Below are 22,121 nucleotides of genomic sequence, written 5' to 3'. Positions count from 1 at the left end.
TAAACTGAGCTGAATAATTGCGAAAATAACAAACGAAAATAGATTATTAATAATTTCATAGGTCAGGCTGTGTATGTCATCAATTGTACTGCAATTTTCAATAAATCCAAACTGTTTATCCGAAAGGATTTTAAACCTTTTAAACAAATTTACTAATATGTGTTTTAAACATTTTTCTAGGGGTTTTGCAAAATTATTGGTTAGACTAATTGGTCTAAAATTTTCTATAAGTTTTTTTGAGCCTGACTTATGGACTGGTACTATTAAGGACTGTTTAATATCTGGAATCCGGAACTATACATGTTTTAAAAGTTCAATTTACAATATGAGCTATAGGAACTAAAATATTTGGTTTTGATATTTTAATTAAATTTGTGGAGATATTTTCCAGTCCATGTGCCTCGTCGTTTGTCAAGTAATCAATGTATCCGGCAATCTCTCGCTCTGTGGTTGGACTCAAATATACAGACGCGACAATTGACTTATCCTCATATGTCCATATGTTTTAATATTCTTTAGGTTGCATCTTTCTGGCGATTTCAATTCCAATGTTTACAAAGTATTGATTGCAATAGACAGCCATTTTGAGGTTGTCATCAAAAAGAATATTATCCGCGTCATTTATGGAGAAATTTGTCACTTTTATTTATTTCAAGTAACTTTTTTTTTTCCTGGGGTTTTTCAGTGAGCTGGCTCGCGTTCGTCAACAGGAGCGTAAAAAGGAAAACGAAATGGCAAAAATGAAGGTAACCCACGAGAAACAGAAGAACGTACTCAAAAGGAAGTTCGAGGAGGCAGCCGCATTGAATAAAAGGTTGCAAGGCACCCTGATGAAGCGCAGACAAGCACAAGAAATCAGATTTACGGGAAAGATAGAAAAGATAGCTGGATGGGTACGTATAAATACACGGTGTCCCAAAATTAGTGGACGAAATATCAACCCTGTAGTCATTGGTTAAAAATAACGGAAAAACGAAAAAAACAGAAGCACCTGAAGATGGTTTTTTCTACTTATTTTCAAAACGGTTTGAAATAAAATTTTAAAACTTTGAGGTTCTCCTAATTTTAATATGCTGAATTCAGATATGGATTAATAAATTTCATTACTTAGTCAGATGCGCATCATTTAGGTGGTGAGGTTAAAAAAAATACCTAAAATATTTTTGTATGCTATAAGCTTTAGTTCTTAAAATTTTAAGAATTAGGAGTTTTTTGCGTTAAAGACTGCCTTGGTCGGTGTCGCTGGAAGCCATTTTCAAGAAAAACGCATTTAAAAATTATGCTGCATCGCATTATTTACAATAACCTTTTTTATACACTTAGTAGCAGTAACACTTCGTAACTTAGTAGCAGGTCTTGAAAAAAAAGATAATGACATTAATACACTTGATAATAACATTACCATTTGCTAGTATTTTAATGCAACCCCACAATCTTTCTAAAAACCTATTTACGTACTACAAACGTTCTGGTAACATACATGAAACCTTGGAATAAACGTAACGTAAACGTTCTTCCTAGAACGTACTGTCTTATTTGATCATCTGTTACTACATTTACAATAGAATAACATAAGTCAGGAGAAAAAACTGATACATGTACAAAAGTAGTAACAAACAGTACAAAGTACAGACATTGATTAGGCAGAAGTTACTTTCGACGTGACCTACCTACGAACATCTATAAAGTTTTTAAATCGTCAATAACGTGATTTTAATTTAAACATGGGTAACAATAACCTACTACACCATATTTTACCGCCTACCACACTATATTTCACCACCTACTACATCAAAACATTCGGAATTTAATAAAAAAACATTTTTTCTAATTTAAATATTGCAGAATCATATTGTGTCATACATCGTTGTATTTGTAATAAAATATGCTATTTAATACAGGGTATAATTTATTTACGCGCCTTATAAAAAAATTAAGTTGATGATGGTTTCACCGAAACGAAACGTCGTACGGAAAATAACTCAACGCTGTTTTGTAGAGATTAAAAAGTGGCTATAAAAAATATATCTTTAATAATTTTATCTTAAATATATCTTTTGTTTTTCCAAATCTCTTTAATGACGTTTTATTTCTTGACGTTTAAATCTCCTTAAACATCAAAAAAAAAAATAAAAAGGAAATCGGCAAATTTCAGTCGTTTAGGCATATCTCCGGAACTACACGAAATTTTAAAACTTTCTAAACGGTATATTGTTAGGCTGGAAAATGCGCCAAATTTTCTGGCATTTAACCATCTTCGCATCTCTTTTCTTTGCCACGATTTCCATGATAGACATCCTGATCTTGGACACATTGTATTTCAAACCAAAAATCAGTCTTATAAATCTTGTTTAAAATATAAATACCCTTTGCGCCTCTGATCTATTACCCCATACAGCATGTGCGCTTAACAGATTATATATGATTCCATAGTATATATTTAATAAACCTTCAGATGTCTTTTAAGGGTGAAAAATTAAAAGTAGAGGCCAGATAGTTTACTGCATATCTCGTCAGTTTGATAAAGAAAAAAAAGATGTTGGTCTATTATGCATCCTAAAAATTTAACTGACGATTTGCAGATAATTAAAACAGTACTGCAATTCACAGACAAATTCTAAACATACAACATACCTTTTGAGAGAAAAAAGTAGTAGTGCGTATTAAAATATGTAGCAGTTCATAAATCGATTTAAAAATTGCTGTATTTTAGTATAAAAGTTTATCAAGAAAGTAGCTGGCGGTTTCTTTAGATATAACTCTAGGGATTTCGCACTTTAAATGTGAACGTGTATGAATAAAAAACTAGGGGTTTGTAATAGTGCATTTATATTTATATTCGACTTTTGGTGGACAAATAACGTTCGGACTTTGGAGTTGGATAACTTGGAAAACTTTTCGCTGCATCTCTTTATACTCTAAATACGATTTGTAGAACCTTCTTTTCCAACGCAATCAGTTTCCTTTTTTTATCTTTTGCGGTGTTGAGATATTCACGGATCGTCTGGCCTTTAGAGAGTAGAAATCTTCAAAGTTGATACTAAGCTTCATAAATATGCAATACAAAAATTATACAGAAAAATGAAAAAATACTAATTTTTGATACCTTTGGCGCCCCCTATCTTCTAAACTGTTGGTCGTAGCAATGTGCTCCAATAAGATAATACGTACGTGTAAGTTTTTCCCTCAGACCTACGTTTTTCAAATAAAAATTCTAACATTTTTTTTGCATGATTCTATAACTGCCTTAAAAATATACAATAATCTGTGAACCTTAAAGGGAAAATCTCTACACTATAGGCAGATGTTTCCATTAAAAAGCCTTATATATATAAACAAAAAATTCATCTAACAGCTGAAAGAAGAGTTAGATGTGCACGTGAATATTGTCGAAGCCACTGCTAGTCTGGAAGGACTTCTAGAAGACCGGGCAACTCTTCAACAACAATTGGACGCACTCAGACAAGATCCAGAAACGTCGAACGGTCCGGAAGCGAAATCCATCGAGGAAGACATAGAGTTACGTTCGATCCAGATCCAAGACTTACAGCAAAAACTTCTCGACTCCGACGAAGGTAATAATTAAGCTAATTTTTGACACTATAGTACAATAAACGAAAAGTTCTTATATCAGTATGATGAAACATTTATTTATTTATTAAAAACAAATAGCATATTAACAGGCTGAATTCCGAAGAAACATCCACAAATTACAACGTGTTTGAGGTGTACTTAACTAAAAAATAATACGAGGTACGTCCAGAAAGTAAGTTCGGTTTGGTAATAAAAATAAATTGTGTACAGATATAGGAACAATATTTATTGCACAAAAATCTACAACTCTTAAACTATTTTTCTACATAACTGCCGAAATTTTGCAGGCATTTGTCATAGCGTGGCACAAGTTTTTCTACGCCTTCTTCATAGAAGGTTGCCACCTGTCTCTTCTACCAGATAGAAACATTTTCTTTCAGCTCTTCGTTACTGTAGAAGTGTTGAGCCCCAAGGAAAGACTTGAGATGTAAGAACAGATGAAAATCGCTAGGAGCGAGGTTAGGGCTGAACGGAGGACGGTCAAACACGTCCCAACCAAGTCCCTGTAAGAGGCTTCTCGTCACATGTGTGGTCGTGCATTGTCGTGAAGAAAAACAACACCTTTTCACAGAAATCCTCCGTTTTTTCTGTATTGCGCGGCGCAATTTGCTAAGTGTCTCGCAGTAAACATCTGCATTGATTCTTTGACCTCGGGGTAAGAAATCAATCAGTAAGATGCCTTTCCTGTCGCAAAAATCGTGCAGTTTACTACGTCCTTCAATGAACTGTCGGACCCATCTTCTAATCATTGAATCACTCATCACGTTTTGTTCGTAAACTTTGCAAATTTGCCGATAAATTTCAATTGGTTTCACTTTCTTAGCATTCAGAAAACGAATCACAGATCTAATTTCACAAGCGGTGGGGTTTCCAATCGACACCGAGGTTGTAAACAAGCACAACAAAGCATGCGTGGCTGACAACGATTTCAAACTGGCGCACGTTTCTTCTTGATATAGAGCGTCTGTCGCGCATGCGCGAAACTGCGATCGCCGCCCTGCAACGGATGTAAGTAGAAACGGGACTTACTTTCTGGACGTACCTCGTATAAGAGAAAAAATTCAATAAAGTGCTAAGTTTCTAATTTAGTGTTGTTGTTAATTAGAACTACAATCTCTGATTCTCCTTCCTAAACATAGAGAGAGAGTGACAAAATAAGTCTACAGTAACAAATGTGGGATTATATAGGATGTTCTCTAAAAGGTCTGTACAAAATGCTAGGACATATTCCTAAGGTCAAAATAAGCCGATTAAGCAACCTACCCTAGTCCAAAGTTGCTTCATTTCATAATTATAGGGTGTTACATTTAAAAAATAAAACAAGAATTTTATTTAATTTTTTTAACATTTTGCGACATACCACTTTGAAAATTGGTACCTCGGGGTTTTTTTGGTATGAGAAACTCGAAAATGGGCATGTTTTTACTGTGGGGCCTAGAGGGCGCTCGATACTGCACCGTTGACGGTGTAAAAATGGCCATAACTTTTTTGCAGTAAAAAAGGTACTCCTGTTAGAACTTGCTATAATTAACCATTACCACGATATTTCGTGTTTTAGTCCTTGATGCCTCACTGGAATAATAAAAAAAAAATTTTGTGTTGTTATTTTTAACGTAGTTTGCAAAAAAAAATTTAATTTATAAAGAAACAATAATTTATTTAAAGTAATTTTAATTATTATTAATTTTTAAGAATTGGTCAAAATGACCTTCGTCAACATAAATACATATATAAACACGGCGTAAAAAGTTAAAAAGTATTCTTTGCATCAACTCCTCATCATTCTTCAGTATGTTGGCTACATTTTGAATTCTTGCCCATAACTCTTCTTCTGTATTAATTGCTTTAGAGTACACCACATGGCAATTCTTCTAATAAATCTGGCAGCGTATTTTGTAAACGTTCTAAATAATTCAGACTAGTTCATCTTGGTGGTAAAATTATAGGTCCGATTATAAAACTGCCAATGATTCCCGCCCCACACATTGACCCCAAACTCATGTTGAAAATGAGTTACCTTAGTGGAATTGAGATTCTCATCAGCGTAAACCTGTTTATTATGAAAATTAGTTACACCAATTCTCATAAAGTATGCTTAATCTGTAAACAAAATTTGCTTAGCAAAATTTAAATTTTGTTGTCTGTTTTCATTGACAAATTGATAGAAGCCCAAACGTTGTTTAAAATCCGTAGGCGAAAGGTCTTGTATCTTTGGATGTGGTATGGATAAAGCTGCTATTATTTCAACCAAGTTCTTTGGACCACATCATTAGATGCTCCTACTTCTAAACCTAAGCATCTGGTACTTAATGTAGGCTCTTCACGGATTCTTTCCAAAATTTGGTCCTCCATTTGAGGAGCCCTTATCATACGGTGCCATCCATAATTGACAGTTACAGGAGTAACACTACTGATTTCGTGAAGTCTCTCAATAGCAGCAAATGTTTGATGATTTGGTATACGCCGATTTGGAAATCTTTGCCCATATATCCGTCATTTTTGCAAAACTGTATCTTTCAGCCTTTTTAACAAATTAGAAATTTAATTTTTACTAACATGCTTAAAACATCTCATTTATTTTCACACTGGCAAATTCTTCCGAACATATCGGTGATAACGAAAATTCTTTACAAAAATATAAAAATATTTGTTTATTATTACTTCAAAAAAATCATTTGGCACTATTTACTGACTGAATTTCATTACTAAAGCAAATACCTTAAATAATTTTTTTGTTAATTTCGGTGCGACATTAAAGACTAAAAACACGAAATGTCTTGGTAACGGGTAATTTTAGCCGGTTCTAACGAGAGTGCCTTTTTTACTCAAAAACGTTAGGGAAATTGTTTCCTTTACAAAAAATAAAATAAAAACCACACTTGCAAAAAAGTTATGGCCATTTTACACCATCAACAGTGCAGTATGGAGTGCCCTCGATTGGCCACAGTAAAAAGATGCCCATTTTCGAGTTCCTCATACCAAAAATCCTCTAGGTTTTTTGACCTCAGGAATATGTCCTACGATCTTTTATGGACCTTTTAGAGACACCCTGTATATGACTTAACGGCGAATTCTTTACTACATTGGTTCTATACAGACAGGCTAGAAACAAATAAAAATTTCGACAATTTCGCTGAGGTCCTATATAGAAAGGTATTTGAGATATTAAATAACTCGAGTCAATATAATAATTAATTATTTAGTTGTACTGTATTTTTTGCAATGCACTAGCAATTGAAATCAGAGGGCTATCATCCTTGATAATTATGTAGCCTAAAATGTTATTTGCGAAAAACAAAGAATAAATCAACATTTAATTTAGACAACAAATCAAAAACGAGGTTCGATGTGATCCAGTCCATGGTGGAGGCTAAATTCGCTCTTAAATCGTTATTCGAGCTGTCAGTGGAATGCCATAAAGAGAAAGTACAGGCGAGGAGAGAACTTACCGAGATGCAGGAATCACAAAAGGGGGTAAGTCTTGGGTTGGTTCTATGATTTTTTGTACAATTGAATTGAATAATCTGAAAAATTATATAGTTATGTTTATTAGTGTGGAGTGAAAATGGCCGATTTTTTTTTGTTTCGAAGATATGGCAATGCCTATATTCGGAAAAGTTGCCTTTTTAAACCGCTGATTACTGCGCAAAATCTAGGTTTTTTATGACTATGACTATCTTTGGCTGCCCAACGAGGCATTAATATATCAACATTTTTCCAAATTTCTAGGTAATTCTTTGCTTATTTCATTTAAAAATTTTATTGAAGCTATATTTTTAAAAGAAAATAACCCAGAACTCACCAGTGGAGGTGGCTACACATCGAGTTCCAACCAACCACCCGCTCGCATTACACTATACAGGGTGTTTCATAATTAATGGGACAAACTTGGAGGGATTGTAGAGGGCCTCAAGATAAGCAAGTTTGCGCCATATAACAATATCCGAAAACGATTAGGTTTTGAGATACAGGGTGATAAAATTTTAAGAAAAAATCTTATTTTTAATTTATTTTTAACAATGGCAAAAATTCACTTTATGGTACCGAATTGCGCATTAAAAACAAGTCATTTTTTCCCTGTAATAAATACCGTAAATATGATTAGACGGATGAAAATAAATAATTTAAATTTTAGTGAGAAATAAATTTAGAACAATGGATTTTATTTTTTATGCGAAAACGGTACGTCGAAGAAAACAAAGCCAAGAGGCGAAATTTGAAAAATATTTTTTATTTTAAGAAATAACAGTGGCGTACCATTTTTTTAAAGAGTTCACTAGGTTCTAGGCCGAAATAACTGCAGAACATACCTAAATAACTAAAGAAACTTCCTAAAAATTTTTAGAAAAATATCTACCGGTATGTCAAATTTATCATGAAAAATAAGATGTTTTCTTAAAATGTTATCACCCTGTATCTCAAAACCTAATCGTTTTCGGATATTGTTATATGGCGCAAACTTGCTTATTTTGAGACTACAACCCCTCCAAGTTTGTCCTACTAATTATGAAACACGTATATGCTCATAATTTTCTTATTTCTCTAAAACTTTATAATATTGATTTTTTGTTTTAAATATTGGCAACGTGCATCAAAGCCACAGACTGCAGTTGATGCTTCAGTTACCAATTTGACGCAGCTGTACCACTGCTTGTGAATGGCATGGAAACTTTAAAATGTCAATTTCACTTGGAACTTCTAAGATCAGTTTCATAAGACTGCTTTTGGAAGTTGACACTGTAAGGGGAGGCTCAGTAAGTGTTACTGATTGCGAATCAATTAAGTGAATGTAGTCTGTGACCTTGAAATTTAGTAAGGGTATTCTAAATTCACGTACTTTTAGACCTAATAGTTTGTGTTGTCTACATTTTTGCAGTCTTCTCAAACCTAATTATCTTGTTTTTCTACTATCAGAGAGCATATCTAACAACATGTTTTCTGGGTGAGCAAAGTACTCGTTTCTGTGAACCACAGGATCACTAATATTTTTAATTTCTGTTGATTAAAATCTGGATTCTTTAATAATTCCAAAAATATGCTTGCTGCCAACCTACAGTAAGGTTTAGAGGGCGGTTCAGATAATATGATGGAGATAAATGCTATAAATAGCGCGCATGTATATTTGGAAGGTCGTGGGTGGAGTATGTGATAGCTGGGTCCCTTATGAACAGTCTGGCATAGTTTTCGTTAGGAGCGCATGTTTCAGGCATGTGATAACGCCCATGAGTGATCAGTGCCGACCACCGTGTTGCGCAACGTATTGTCTTTCGTTTTTTAGTGTGGTAGGACGTTTAAAATACGAAAAATTTATCGTTTTTCCAAAACCAGTTCGATAGTGAGTGCCTCAGTAACGCTGATGTGATTAAATGGTCCAAAGCATTTAAGGATGACCGCGAAACCATTGAGAATAAGCCTCATGACCTTCAACCGCGAACCATCATCACACCAGACAATATTCGACGCGCACAACTTCCTGCGAACCCAACGTGCTATCTATGCTGCATACTACTCTGCTGCTGCATACTAACCTTCTGAAACACATGTGGAACCTGCTTATTGTTCGAAACGGAGGATCATTCCAGCAGGAACTGCGATTCTTCTCCAGAATAACGCGCCCTCATACCCCGCGTCTCACGCTCCATACATTACCCAAATTAAGGTGGGAGGTACTTACACAACCTTTACAGTCCGGATTTAACACCCAGCGACTACCACATGTTTGGACCACTGAAAAAAACCCTCGGAGGTCAGAAACTCAATACCGACGACGAAGTAGAGGAGTTTGTGCGCACATGGCTGTCCGAGTTGCCCAAGAAATCCTTCGATACTGCCATTAAAAAGCTTTTGAAAAGGTGAACAAAATGTGTAACTAGTAAGGGAAAGTACCTAGAAAAACTGTTCATTTTTGTACATTTTTCCGATAGCCAATAAACGTGTCAGAGCATTTGTCTCGATCATATTTGAACCACCCTCGTATGTTGCATTAAAATTTTAAGATGTGTTGATGGGTTCTCGGTTGCAATATATAATCTGAAAATCCGATTGGCTAGGTTACCACCTGGAATAATTCAATTTCCCTGGTTGCCTCTGCGACAAATTTAACCAAATGTTTCCTGTGGAAATTGCAGTACAGATTTCATAAAGGTATTACTGTCTTGGAGTAATTCCAGGCAAAGTAGTTTCGATTTTTTCAAATTTTTTAATGGGCATTTTTTCACAGTTTTCCAAATGTTTTTCTATTTTGCCGCTATATCTTTTAGGCCCAGTAGTACTGCCATCTAAATTATGCAGTAAATGACGCAAATGAAGTTCGTTTGCATGTAACAAACAAACGAACAATTGTAAAAGAGAAACTTCAATTTGTCTCAATATTTCATTTTTTATACCAGTATTGGCTAGTGTACCATCACATCCAATACCCTGAACTTTAGAAAGATCCATGTCTTTCTTCAGGAATTCTAAAATGCTTCTTTGAATATTTGTCGCATCACGAGAACCGGGACTTCCTTGACCAAAATTCATGGGTCCTGGTTTCGCTACTAGTACAATATGCTCTTCTGTTAAGGTTCAATTTTCAAGGTCAGTTGGGCAATCAAAGGCTGCCTACATCGTACAAATCTTCGTACAAACAAAAGGCAACTTTTCCGCATATAGGCATTTTTAAATCAAAAAGAAATTTGCTCTACCTTAATGTTTACCCTTTGATCCTATTAATACATTTTTATAGCCCTAGATTGTAGAATTGGATTTTACAAAGAATGTGCTTTCATCAATGGAATACCCTTAGAAATTACTAATATTAGTAAATTGAAACACCTTTTTTCTCTTAGTTTAACAAGAAACTAGAAGAAATGTCCAAAGAAATGCATCATTTAGAAGATCATTTCGCTGAAAAGATGGCGGATCAAGAAAAAAGACATCAGGAAACCGTCGGATTGTTGCTGATGCAATTGCGCGGAATCGAAAATAAAAGTAAGTAATAAACAACTGTGTTAAAATATTATTTTAGTTATATGTATTGTGTTTCTTTGTATAATAATTTGTTTTATGATGCTAGTTATTTATATAAGCACTGTGATGTATTTTTTATAATTCACATGTTAGTGTATCACTAGACCTTTAATCACGAAGGAGGTCATTTAAAGCTTTGAAAGTGAAAAGTATATGTCCCGCTTCAAAGATTTTAGTTCGTCTTCATAACTAATTAATAAATGAGCCGGTCTTGTTGTTGGAAAAATTTTCCCTTCTAAACAATAAATAGCCCTCAACTTGCTTTTTTGAACAGTAGCCTCTTAGGCTAAAAAACTTACCTTTACCTTTTTTAAGGCCACATTTTTTCAGTTACCCTCTTCAGCCTTTTTACATGTTTTTCATTACCAAATTTAGTTCTTAGAGTTTGTTTACGATAATGCTAAATGATTTTTTACATTTTTTATTTATTGAATTTTAAGAAAATACAGGTACTTAACTTTATTAATTTTACCTAGTATTCCGATTTAATTTCATTTTGGTAATTAGAGATTATTTAGGATAACCTAAATATATTTTTAAATATTTTTGATTCCCGTCAAAATCTACAACTTTATGATTCATATAAAACTTTTACGTTCTAGATGTTGCTCCGGAATCGGAACTGATGCATCGACTCCAAATACAAAACGAACAAATTCACTATCAGCAATCCCTTCTGGAAGAAACCCAGGAGGAAAATCAAAAGCTCAAGGTGAAATTGGAGGAAATCAAGGTAATAATAGTAAAATCAAATTTTAGAACTTCCATTGTCTTTATTTTAAATTTAGCACGACGACGTTTCGGTCGAGAAGTATCTCTATCCGTTATCAAGTGTAAACTGTTAAATCGGGTGTTAATTTGAAAACTTCCCACGCTTAACATCTGGTTTCGCAGTTAGAAATATTTAAAAAAAAACTCATTGCTTATCATTATTTGTAAGGCGGACACCCTTTCTTGTTGCAACCCCATAGGGGGATAGATCTCATTCTTAGAATCTTAAATTGGGATAAAAGTCAAGTTTTTTTAGTGGTATCCTACTTTGTTGCTGTTTGTCTAGAGGATTCCGAATAATCACGTTTCAAAGTAGAAACAATTAAATTTGCCTGCATTGAGATTTTGGTTTTCAGGTTAAAGGTGTTTACACAAAAACAGTTTGCATTGGGTCTAAATGGTAAATGATTAGAAGAGTAGGTTACACAGTTAAAATCATTAAATAACATGAGAAGAAAGTCTAGTTTAAAAAATTGATTTTTGATTTATTGATTATTTTATTTCCACAAAAATAACTTTTTATTTGCGAAAGAGAAATTCCTAATTGAAGTCTCTTAATGTACGTCAAAAATTCTGTAGGATCCTCCAGTTGCTTGTTGTGGCTTTTTTCTTGTTATTTCTGCTTCTTTCCTAATAATAAATAAATAATGTTTATTTGTCAATTTACACAATTATTTCTTATAGTATAAACTTCCTAATTAATTACCCAGAAGCATAGGTAACTTATGCTTGCAAGGGATAAGAACGGGTTACATAGTATATAATTAATAATTTGTCACAATCAATGAGTACAGTGAGATCTCTATCTTTCACTAATTTTTGATATAATAATTCTAAAACACTATTATCTATATTTTTAATTTAAAATCTAATTTTTTGTCCATTTACCTAAAATAATTCTTTATGCAGACACCTGTGTATAATGGTCCTGTCTATTCCTAATAACCTTTTTTTTTTAACTTACTTCTTAACGATTTATGAAATATAATTTCTTTTAACTTTTTCAACAAAAAATTCACTTGACCTATGCCCTTTGCTAAGTGCCTTTTGTCGGCGATTTTTGGTTGTTTTTGTATTATTTTTTCTTGGCAATTTATCGAATGGGTTCAAGAGAGACTTATTTTGTCTGAATACACTTTTGGTCGCTAAAATTTAACTAATTTTTTTCAGAAAGCCGCGAAGAGTGCCCAGTTACTACAAAAGAAAGGGAAAATCAAAGAGGAAAATACTTCTGAAGAACAGAATAGTGATGAAATGATCTCACAGGTATTAAAAGAGATTTTTTTTATTAAACAATAATACTATAATATGGAAAAATTAAGGACAGTTTTCTGAAATTTCTTTAAAGACTTTTTTTATTGACTATAAGTTTTACTTGTGTTATACCATATATTTTAGGAGGCAAACGATAATTGTAAGACACCTGAGAAGCGACAAGCTGCAGTTAATGGAGATGACCAATTTAAGACTCCGGTAAATATTTTTATTTTTATTTAAAAAGCCGTAGTCGTATCATTTATTCTCTATGTAAAGTTTTCTCAGTTCTTGAACCTAAGAGGGTTGGAAATATTTAGAAAAGAGCCAAAAAAAGTGTACTTCAAGCTTAATTTTGGTAATATTCTAACCAATTAAAAACCCTAAAAACTTAAATTTTTTATGCAGTTTTCTAAGTATATAACTTTTTCTTTGGAATATATATTTATTGCCTTAAATTTGAATTTCCTTTATGCTAAATCATTATAGATTTCTATAAATCCATACTGCTTATATTATATAATCTGTATTTCCAATTTAATTTTTTACGCATTTCAGGACATTTTAAATGATACTGTGGACGTATTCGATTTCGACGATCCTAAAAGGGATCCAGATTGGCGTAGGACTCCTTTGGGGAAACGGGTTATCGACACGAAACCTTTGCTAAAGGCCACCCTTTTAAACAATATAGATCCCGGTAAGTTTTTTATTATTTAAAATGAAATTGCTTATCATCGTCCGTATTAGGAGGAGTCCAAAAAAATCATTTTAGGAGCCAATTTTGTTTACAAATTTAGCAAAGTCACTGCCAGCACTGCCGAAGGAAATCTAGAAAAGACAAAAATAAATTTTATTAATATGCTCATAATTTAGAAACCTTAGAAAAAAATTTGCATAGAGTTTCTTCGATTAAAATTATTAGACCTCGTTAAGGGTTTATCAAACAAATATAGAGGAAGTCTAAAAAATGACTTTTGTGGAAGGAAGTTTTTTTTTTAATTTTATTGAGATGCTTATAAATAGAAACAAAGACACTTATAGACCTGAATATTTGTACGGAGGTTTTTCAATTAAAATAATTAGACACCAATTTAAGGGTTTTTTAATTCCAGAAAAAAAAATAAAAACACGCTCATAGTCCAAAAACCAAGACACTTATTTAAGGAGTTTCCTTTTTTAAATATACAGAGAGTCTAAAAAATTATTTTTATTGGTTACCAATCTTCAAAATTGCATTTTACGACAGAAAGACATGTCGGTAAATGTATCTAAATGCTCTGTCATGACTTTTACCCGAAATATAAATATCATTTAAACATGACTAAAATATTAATGGGTTTAACCTAGAGCTTAAACTAAGACCGAAATTAAGCATCTGGAGGTAACCTTTACGTAACTACACAAACATGGTCAATAAAGCTGACAAATTTTTAGGGTTTATAGTCAAAAATAGCAAGGCATTTAAGTTGAACACTAGAAGAAAAAGTACAAAAGACGTTCCTGAAATACCTCTATCTCACAAAAAATAACGCATATCCAACTTTACAGACTTTAATGTTAAATATAAAGATTTTGATTTAGTCCAGTACATACATATAATTGCCCCTAAGATCAATTTAAGATTTCTTTAGAATAAACCTTCACAACTTGTTCATGTATAAGTAGAATGCTACTGATGTGTAACCAAATATTTAAAAGAACCCACTTTGATATATTTTATACTAATCTAAATCAACTACAAAATACGTAAGTTAACGTGTATTAGATGGAAATCTATATAGTTTAGGTGTACTTAAGTAAATTCTTTGGATCTGTTCCTTTTTCTGTTTTAGTTACTACCCTGAGGCATCCCATTTTGTATTATTAAAGGATCAGAAATACTGGTTTCTATTTTAACGCGCTGTGTTCGATTATTTAAGTAGAAGTTGATTAAATCAATGGTACCGTTAGAAAAAACCCGACAAACTCAAAATTGGACTAAATGTAATGGACTCAGGAAATCAAAAGTCTACTTGAAGACTTCACGAAGACCAATGCCGTAATTCTATTATTATCACGGGCTCTTAATATGTCAGACATTGCAGAGGTATAACTGTAATTCTTTCTAGACCCTGATTGTTTGGGTGGTAAAATATTATTTTCATTAAGAAATTTGCGTATTTGAGAGTCAAGAATACGCTCAAGAATTTTTAAAAAGGTTAGCAGGACGCTATTACATCAAAACTAGTTGGATTGTCCATTTTAGGTAGCGGCACCACAAATGCTTGCTTCCGACTTTTAAGGAAGTAGTTTTTAATTATACACTCTATGTGCAGAATATAAGGACAACAGAGTTTAACTATTATAAGTTTAATTAATGTTATCCACTCCAAAAGTCTTTGAACTAATATTTAGTTGAATTTTACAAATATCGCTATAATTGAGTAGTAAAACTTCTTTAATATTGTTAGAGGATTATTATTTTAAAATCTAACTATTGACTTTACTATAAAATAAAATATTTATTTTACTCATCAATCTTCTGGTATTTGTTTTTGCTTAGATGGTAATAATTTATTTAATTCGTTTAATTTATCCTTATATTTATAGTTTCAGTTTTCTGCTTTAATCGCTGCAGTAGTATCGTTTCTAAGTTGCTTATAGTTTCTAAGTCCTAAACTATTTAAGCGCTGAATTTCTATGAAAGTTTTATAGTCTCACAGTTAGACATGATGAATTCCAAACTTTGCGTAAAATAGTTGTCTTAAGAGATGTATGCAATTTATTATTTAAAAAATCAACCTTATCATCAGTGGATTTCTACTTGTATATTAAAGAAAGTGGAATATCCTTTAAATCAGTTTGAAAGTCATGCGTGTAATATTAAAATCACCAAGATACCATATATAAAGGTGGTGTTTCGGTAAAATCCATTTTAATTTTGAAACATAAAAACAATTAACTTTTGTATATATAAATCCCATACACAGTCATAATGCTTAAATCTTTGCCAATATATCATATGTGTTATTATCAAAATCTATTTGTGCTGGTCTGATCATTTTTTATTGTTCTAAATAGAAGAAAACTTGTTTTTTCATTAATTAAAATTAATTTACTTGTATAACACCAATACGAAACTATCCAAAAATTCTTTAGCTTTTACTATCAGTTCTTCCAGAAATGTACAGCCAATAATTAAGTTTGTATCGTTAGCATATTTTATTATATGCTAACTTAGGAGTAATACCAGATATAGGTCATTTACAAAAATTATGAGCAAGATTGTGCTATTTCTATTTCTATCTATCTGCATTCAATTATTCATATAGGTTTCAAGCGAATTGAACGTAATCCCATATTTTTCTGCTTTAAAAATAAGTAGTTTTCTGTCCAGGTAGTCATCAGACTTTTAATAAACCTATAGTAGCATACCAAGACTAAGTTCGTTCTTTTCCAAGTTCAAGCACGTTTTTAAATATAACAAAATGACATCAATTCCACTATTAATTCATTATTATTTATTTTCTGTATTATTTCAAAAATCTCATCAATTACGAGATTCAGAAATATTTAACTTATGTTCTAACCGCTAAGTCACTATAAGTTGGGGATGCCAAATGGTGTAGCAAAAATGTCTTGGTAGCTCATTAGCAAATATACTCGTATATGTATATTTTTTTTAATGTTAAATTTTGAAAAATTAAATTTGTTTACTCCAAGAGGTGGAATCGGCGACACTGATTTATGGCGACTTAAACCAGAAAACTTATATAGTTCTTCAATAAACCCCGCACTTAATGAAGGTAATCGAAATAAAGCAAAATGTTAACCCAAACAAAATAATAATAACTATATTAATAATATATCATAAATTTAATAAAATTCAAATTACACCGACGTGATCACGTGAGCCTAGCAGCTTGATGCGGTACCCTTTTGTCCCAATAATACTAAGTAATCTAATAAACTTGCATAAAATCTAAAAATTATTCAACTTAAAACTTGTAAAGAAAAATATTATGAACCACCTGTAGTCAAAATTATTCAATACCAATTTAACAGTTAATCTCAGCACTTAATAATTAATTAATTCTGTCATAAGGGGTTAATTTCATACAAGTTCAGTAAAATGTTTATGCAGCTTATCCGCAAAATTCTTCAAACCCGGTCAGTATTCCTCAACAGCCCTGCAGGTGTGGTTACAATCGCAAAGGGTGGAAATAAAAGGAATTTTTGAAAAACATTGATTCTGGTCATGGTCAAATAGTCCCCAAAAGAGCTTCTCGTACACTGCTACTCTAGACTTTGCTCGGAAGGGAGAAGAAGGTCGTAATACAACAAAATATAGTTTCAAAATTTACTCTTAGGCTTTTACTATATAACCTAATATTCTATTTCTATATTCGATATTATAACCCAAAAAGAAGACCAAAAGTGTCTGATTAATCGAAATTTAGTTAAAGAAATTCGATTTAATTAGAGAACTCGACCAAGGAATCTGGGCACGAATCTCCTATCTGATGTGTTTAGATAAAAAGCTACTCAGGTAATCTAACACTTTTCAAAAACATCTAATTCAGAATTTTACTGAATTTACCAATTTATTACCATTTTATTTAAGTGAAAATAGATTGGTACTTCACCATTGAAAAACCGTACCACCAAGTTAGCAATATGGAGTTGGATTACCGGTCGCAGAAACTAGCAAAAGTATTTGGAAAGCTCTCGCCCAAAACAGAATTCTTTAGCGTACTTATTAAAATTGTAGGTATTATCCTTTTAACAATACAAAGATGCCACTATTAGTAAGTTGTATCCTATTAGTAATCATATATAATTCAATCAGTATATATGGTTGAATTATATTTACTTATTATATACATGCCTCAAACAATTTAATAGGTACTCAAAACATTATCAGAAACATGTAGTTCACTATTAAATTTATAAATTTATTTACCAATAATAAATTAAAACAATTTTCCCGAAATTATTTTAATAAACTTATGCCTCTTTAGACAAATTTGGCTTAAGATCTTTAACATTCCAAGTACCTCGTTTCACTCCATCCTTATCCTTCAGTCCAAGGGGAGGCTGTACGAGAAATAATGAAAAGGCCAAGATATTTAGGAGCCAATTATGCCGTAAAATACTGAGTGGCATCTGAAAGCGTAAAGTTCTTTCTATAAACCTCTTCTCTTACAATATATTAGACATCCCTACGTCGGAGGTTATAACGAGACGTACTCCTTTGAGAAGCGTGTATCAAGAAAAGAATTTAAAGCACATCTCTATACCAAAATTCATATAATACTAGGAGATTCCCGTTAATAGCACATGCCACCTTTTGAAGAACAGAACACCAAGATTTCTGATTGTCCCCCACAAAACTTGGCAACAGAGTCTTGAGTACCCTAAGCTATTCTTTGGGTAAGGTTGGCTTGTGGGTGATATAACACGGATCTTAACCTTGTAACTAGACATTAAATTTAGAAACTCCCGCCTTCGAAACTGCACACTATTATCTACTATTATCGAACTAGGTACACCCAAAGTCATAAAAATTTGTTCCTCTATACCTTTAACAATATGTGAAGTTACTCAGTTTATAAGGAGAATAAAAATAGATCACTAAAATAAATCTGTAACCGTGAATTGATCGGGACCCACCAAGTCAGCACTAATCAATTCCCATGGCTTACTTACATAAGGTCGACCAGTCATAGAGCCAGGAGGGGCTTTTTGTTCAGGTTTACTTTAAATTTAAACGAAAACTTGGCCTGCCCAATCCTAATAAAAGTAACAAATTACTTTTATGGGAAGACGTAACTTTTTCTTAAAAATGTTAATACCATGCTCATAATTCAGAACTAAGACACTTAGACTACTAGAAATGTGTACAGAGTTTCTTTGATTAAAATAATTAGATACCTATTTAGGGGTTTTAAAAAAATATATACAGAGCGTCTAAAAATGAATTTTATGGTAGGACAAACGTTTACAAAGTTGAAACATTAAACAACATTGAACAATAAAAACACTGAAAATTGCTACAGAGGTTTTTCGATTATAATAATTATATACTTAATATTAATAAATAATTAAATGCTTAGAGACTAGTTTAAAAAAAAATAAAAGTCAAAAAAAAATGAAATTTCTCTTTTTGCAGACCAAAGCAAACCCGGCCCATCAAAAAGATCATCGGAAGGTGGGTGTGCCTGCAAACTGACTTGCACCAGAAGATGCGGTTGCAGGCGAACCTCCAAGAAATGCTCTAAGTATTGTAAGTGCAGCGAGAGCTGCACCTACAGGGAAAACTCAGAAAATAACGAAAACGAGTCCGCTATTGGTAACTTTAATGTAAGCCAAATCAATAGAGATTAATAAATTTAAAGAAACTCAATTAATAATAGTCATTTTTCAGAGGGATTCCGAAGGTTCTACCGGGAACAGTACATTCGAGACTGCCGCCAATTCATCAGCGGAGGATAAGAGTTTTAAAAGGCCACGGTAGGAATTATTTAATTATTATAATTTATGTAAGGTTATCGTATTAGTAAACCTGTCTTTTTTCCAATTTCATCCTTTTCCAGACCCACCCCATATTACCGAACCAAACGTATCCTTGAAGCCAAAAGGCGTACTCCCAATACCTCAATTGATCAATCCCCAAATACCCTGTAAGTGTTTAGATATATCAATCAATCAATCAATGCTTTATTATCATAAAATTTAAAATTTTGTCGACAAAGCTATTATTTAAATAAATTATACAAACAAAATATACACAAAAACAAAACAAAAAATACAAATATATAAAAATAAAAAAATACAACAAAACATACAAAAAACTTAACAATTTTATAAATTGTTTAGGTCACATTTCCTTAAAATCTATAAAATATATATACATTCACTTGTATACAAAGTCGGCAAAAGGCAGTTGTTTACAAAAACATTATTAGCAAACTACTAATTTGTTTACATAATATACGAATATTATTTATGTACATTATCATAACAACATAAACAAATTTACCAGTGTTTAGGAAGAGCGTGCTTAAAATTACATAACATTAATTATTAAAAAAAGTCGTTTACTGTGTATAAGGCTCTCTCCAGCAAGTATGATTTCAAAGCTTTCCGAAATTTGGAAAAAGTTGTTATTGATTATATTAGTTGAAAATAGATTTTTGAGAAGAAACCCAATAATTAAATGAGAGATATACTTAATATAAAAACAAATTCCAATAATTGACAGTTCTGGAGATATAGCCGCGATCCACGCTTAGTGAAACACTCTGTATTTAGTGTTTTCTAGTTTCTTTTTTAAGTGGTTATTTTATGATCAGTATTATTTTTTGTTTTTTTTTTCTCGTTGATTCTTTTGTTATTGTAGCTCTAAATTTGGCATATTTTATGGTAATTCTGTAGGATTAATATTTATTTTTACTATATATCTTTTTTTTAAGTATTTGTTCTGAATATTTTTAAACCGATTTTTACTATAATCTTACTGAGGAATTAATAATCACTATGGTATAATAAGGCATCTTAAAAATACCGATTTTATATCAGCAGGAGACTGAAAATGCCCTAAATTTTACCAGTTGTTTTACCAATATTATTTCCTTTAATATTTGTTTTTAATTCTTTTAGGATTGACGCCGAAATACAACGAACGAAAAGGCGTCCAAAGAGAATTTTTGCGTCCGAGGGAGAAACCGACTAATTTGATGATTATTTCTTTATTTTAAGTGTTGAATGAACCTCGGAGCCCTTAGTGGATCTCCATTGTATATGTAATTTATTTCTTATTTTAATGACTTCTTTTTATTTTATTATTAGACCAATTCGTGTATATAATATTTCTACTGGTATATTTAAAGGAAAGAATGGTTGACTTAAAGCGATCCTGTATATAATAATTGTTTTTAGTACTTATCGTTAATTAAATTTGTATAAATTGTAAGGCAGTTTTATAATTTTATGCTACAAATACTATCTTAAAAACTTACTTAGCATGACAATATATAAGGATGAATAAAACTATCTATAACTAATGTTAAATTGTATATTTTGGTATATTATTCATAGTTTATGCAAATAACCCGAAAGAGACCCCAGGAATGATGTTTAGTATTAGGAGTGCAAGATTCACATCTTTCTTTCTCTTTTTATTCAGGTAAATTTCCTTTATTTGTGGTGACTTTTTTGTCTATATTCATATTATTCCTTCTTTTTCTATTCCATTTTGTAAATTTTCTCAAAAATCAGGCACTTTTCACATTGTCTTTTTTAAAAAACCTGGAACAAAAATGTTTTTGTATGAGTAACTCGAAAAATGTAACCAAAATAAAATGCTTAAAAATTTCTATATATAGAAGCATTACAACATACATCAAATCTGTAGTTTGCTTATTAGTATATGCTGTGGCATGCTTACATGCTTATGGGAAATCTGGGGTATTTTCTTTAAGATCCTCAGTGTGGTTTTTATGTATTTCAGGCAGTTGAGTTAATTTTTTACCTCATTCAGGCAATTCAAAACTAATTAAATATTAAAAAAAAATAGAAATACTTTTCTGGATAAACGCTGAGTCTAGTCATCTAAGAAAAAAAATCCTGACAAATGGGCTAAACCTCCTGGAATAAATGAAAAAATATATTAAGAATCTTACAGCAAGAATGTTTTCCTTTAGAGGTCCTCTCCCCGGATACATCCATTTGAAGAATTCATGTGATATACCTCTTGGGATTCCCAGGAAATGCGTATTTAAGATTCCGTTATTTCCATGACTGAAAATTAAAAAAAAAAAAAAATAAAATTGTACAATTTTAGAATAAAAAGTATATAGGTTTGTACAAATCTTTCTATTGTCCTATTGCTATTTGTACAAATCCTATTCTTATCACATGGTATGGCGATAACATATCCACGGATCCAATATCGCCATAGATACATTGGTACACCTGTCACATATCTCTTGGGATTCCCATGACTTCGTAATTGCCATGCACCTGAAAATGAAGAAAAGAAATAAAATTGCTTTTGCCCAATTAAAAAAAAATACTTATGTACAAATGCTTTTCTCTGGACAGGCCTTGCAAACAATTATTTTAACTGTAACAATAATAGAAGTCACAAAAACATCCACAATCTGGTCTGTATCGACATATCAGATAATTCTAATTGTTTTTTTTTCTATTATACATAGAGCCTCAAATTGATAAACTTCTAATGAATTCCTAATTAGAAATCTATTTTAAGCCCACGAAATTCCAACTTGACAATGAGGAATGTGATCGAAGTCTTGTTCCTAGTAATTTGTGTTCATAGACGGATAATGCAGAAAAACTCGAGGAACGAGTTAGAATTCTAAAACTGATCGATATAATTAAAATTAGAGAGGAGATGAGTCCAGGAAGAAAAAGATTTCTGGAATCTGGAATAACAGTGGCACCGTTTTAGTTGCATTCAGCTGGAAATTTGGCAATATTCAAAT

The 22,121-nt window shown here is 32.0% G+C and overlaps 1 protein-coding gene across 1 annotated transcript in view; it reads left to right on the top strand.

Annotated features, from left to right (window-relative positions):
• The window catches only part of LOC126738049 (chromosome-associated kinesin KIF4-like), a 50,755-nt gene extending 30,065 nt beyond the window's left edge, over positions 1–20,690 (top strand). The window contains exons 11-22 of the mRNA XM_050443223.1: positions 686–893; positions 3,356–3,575; positions 6,917–7,068; positions 10,425–10,566; positions 11,208–11,338; positions 12,547–12,642; positions 12,775–12,849; positions 13,189–13,330; positions 18,785–18,975; positions 19,040–19,125; positions 19,209–19,295; positions 20,275–20,690. Coding sequence (XP_050299180.1) covers positions 686–893; positions 3,356–3,575; positions 6,917–7,068; positions 10,425–10,566; positions 11,208–11,338; positions 12,547–12,642; positions 12,775–12,849; positions 13,189–13,330; positions 18,785–18,975; positions 19,040–19,125; positions 19,209–19,295; positions 20,275–20,347 — 1,603 coding nt within the window. The 3' untranslated portion in view covers positions 20,348–20,690. The remainder of the gene's footprint in view (positions 1–685; positions 894–3,355; positions 3,576–6,916; positions 7,069–10,424; positions 10,567–11,207; positions 11,339–12,546; positions 12,643–12,774; positions 12,850–13,188; positions 13,331–18,784; positions 18,976–19,039; positions 19,126–19,208; positions 19,296–20,274) is intronic.
• The last annotated feature ends 1,431 nt before the right edge of the window (positions 20,691–22,121 follow it).

Source organism: Anthonomus grandis, chromosome 1 (genome assembly GCF_022605725.1).
Source record: "Anthonomus grandis grandis chromosome 1, icAntGran1.3, whole genome shotgun sequence".
NCBI classification, from domain to species: domain Eukaryota; kingdom Metazoa; phylum Arthropoda; class Insecta; order Coleoptera; family Curculionidae; genus Anthonomus; species Anthonomus grandis.
The sequence above is the reverse complement of the archived record's forward strand: the minus strand, read 5'-3'. Positions and strand labels throughout refer to the sequence as shown.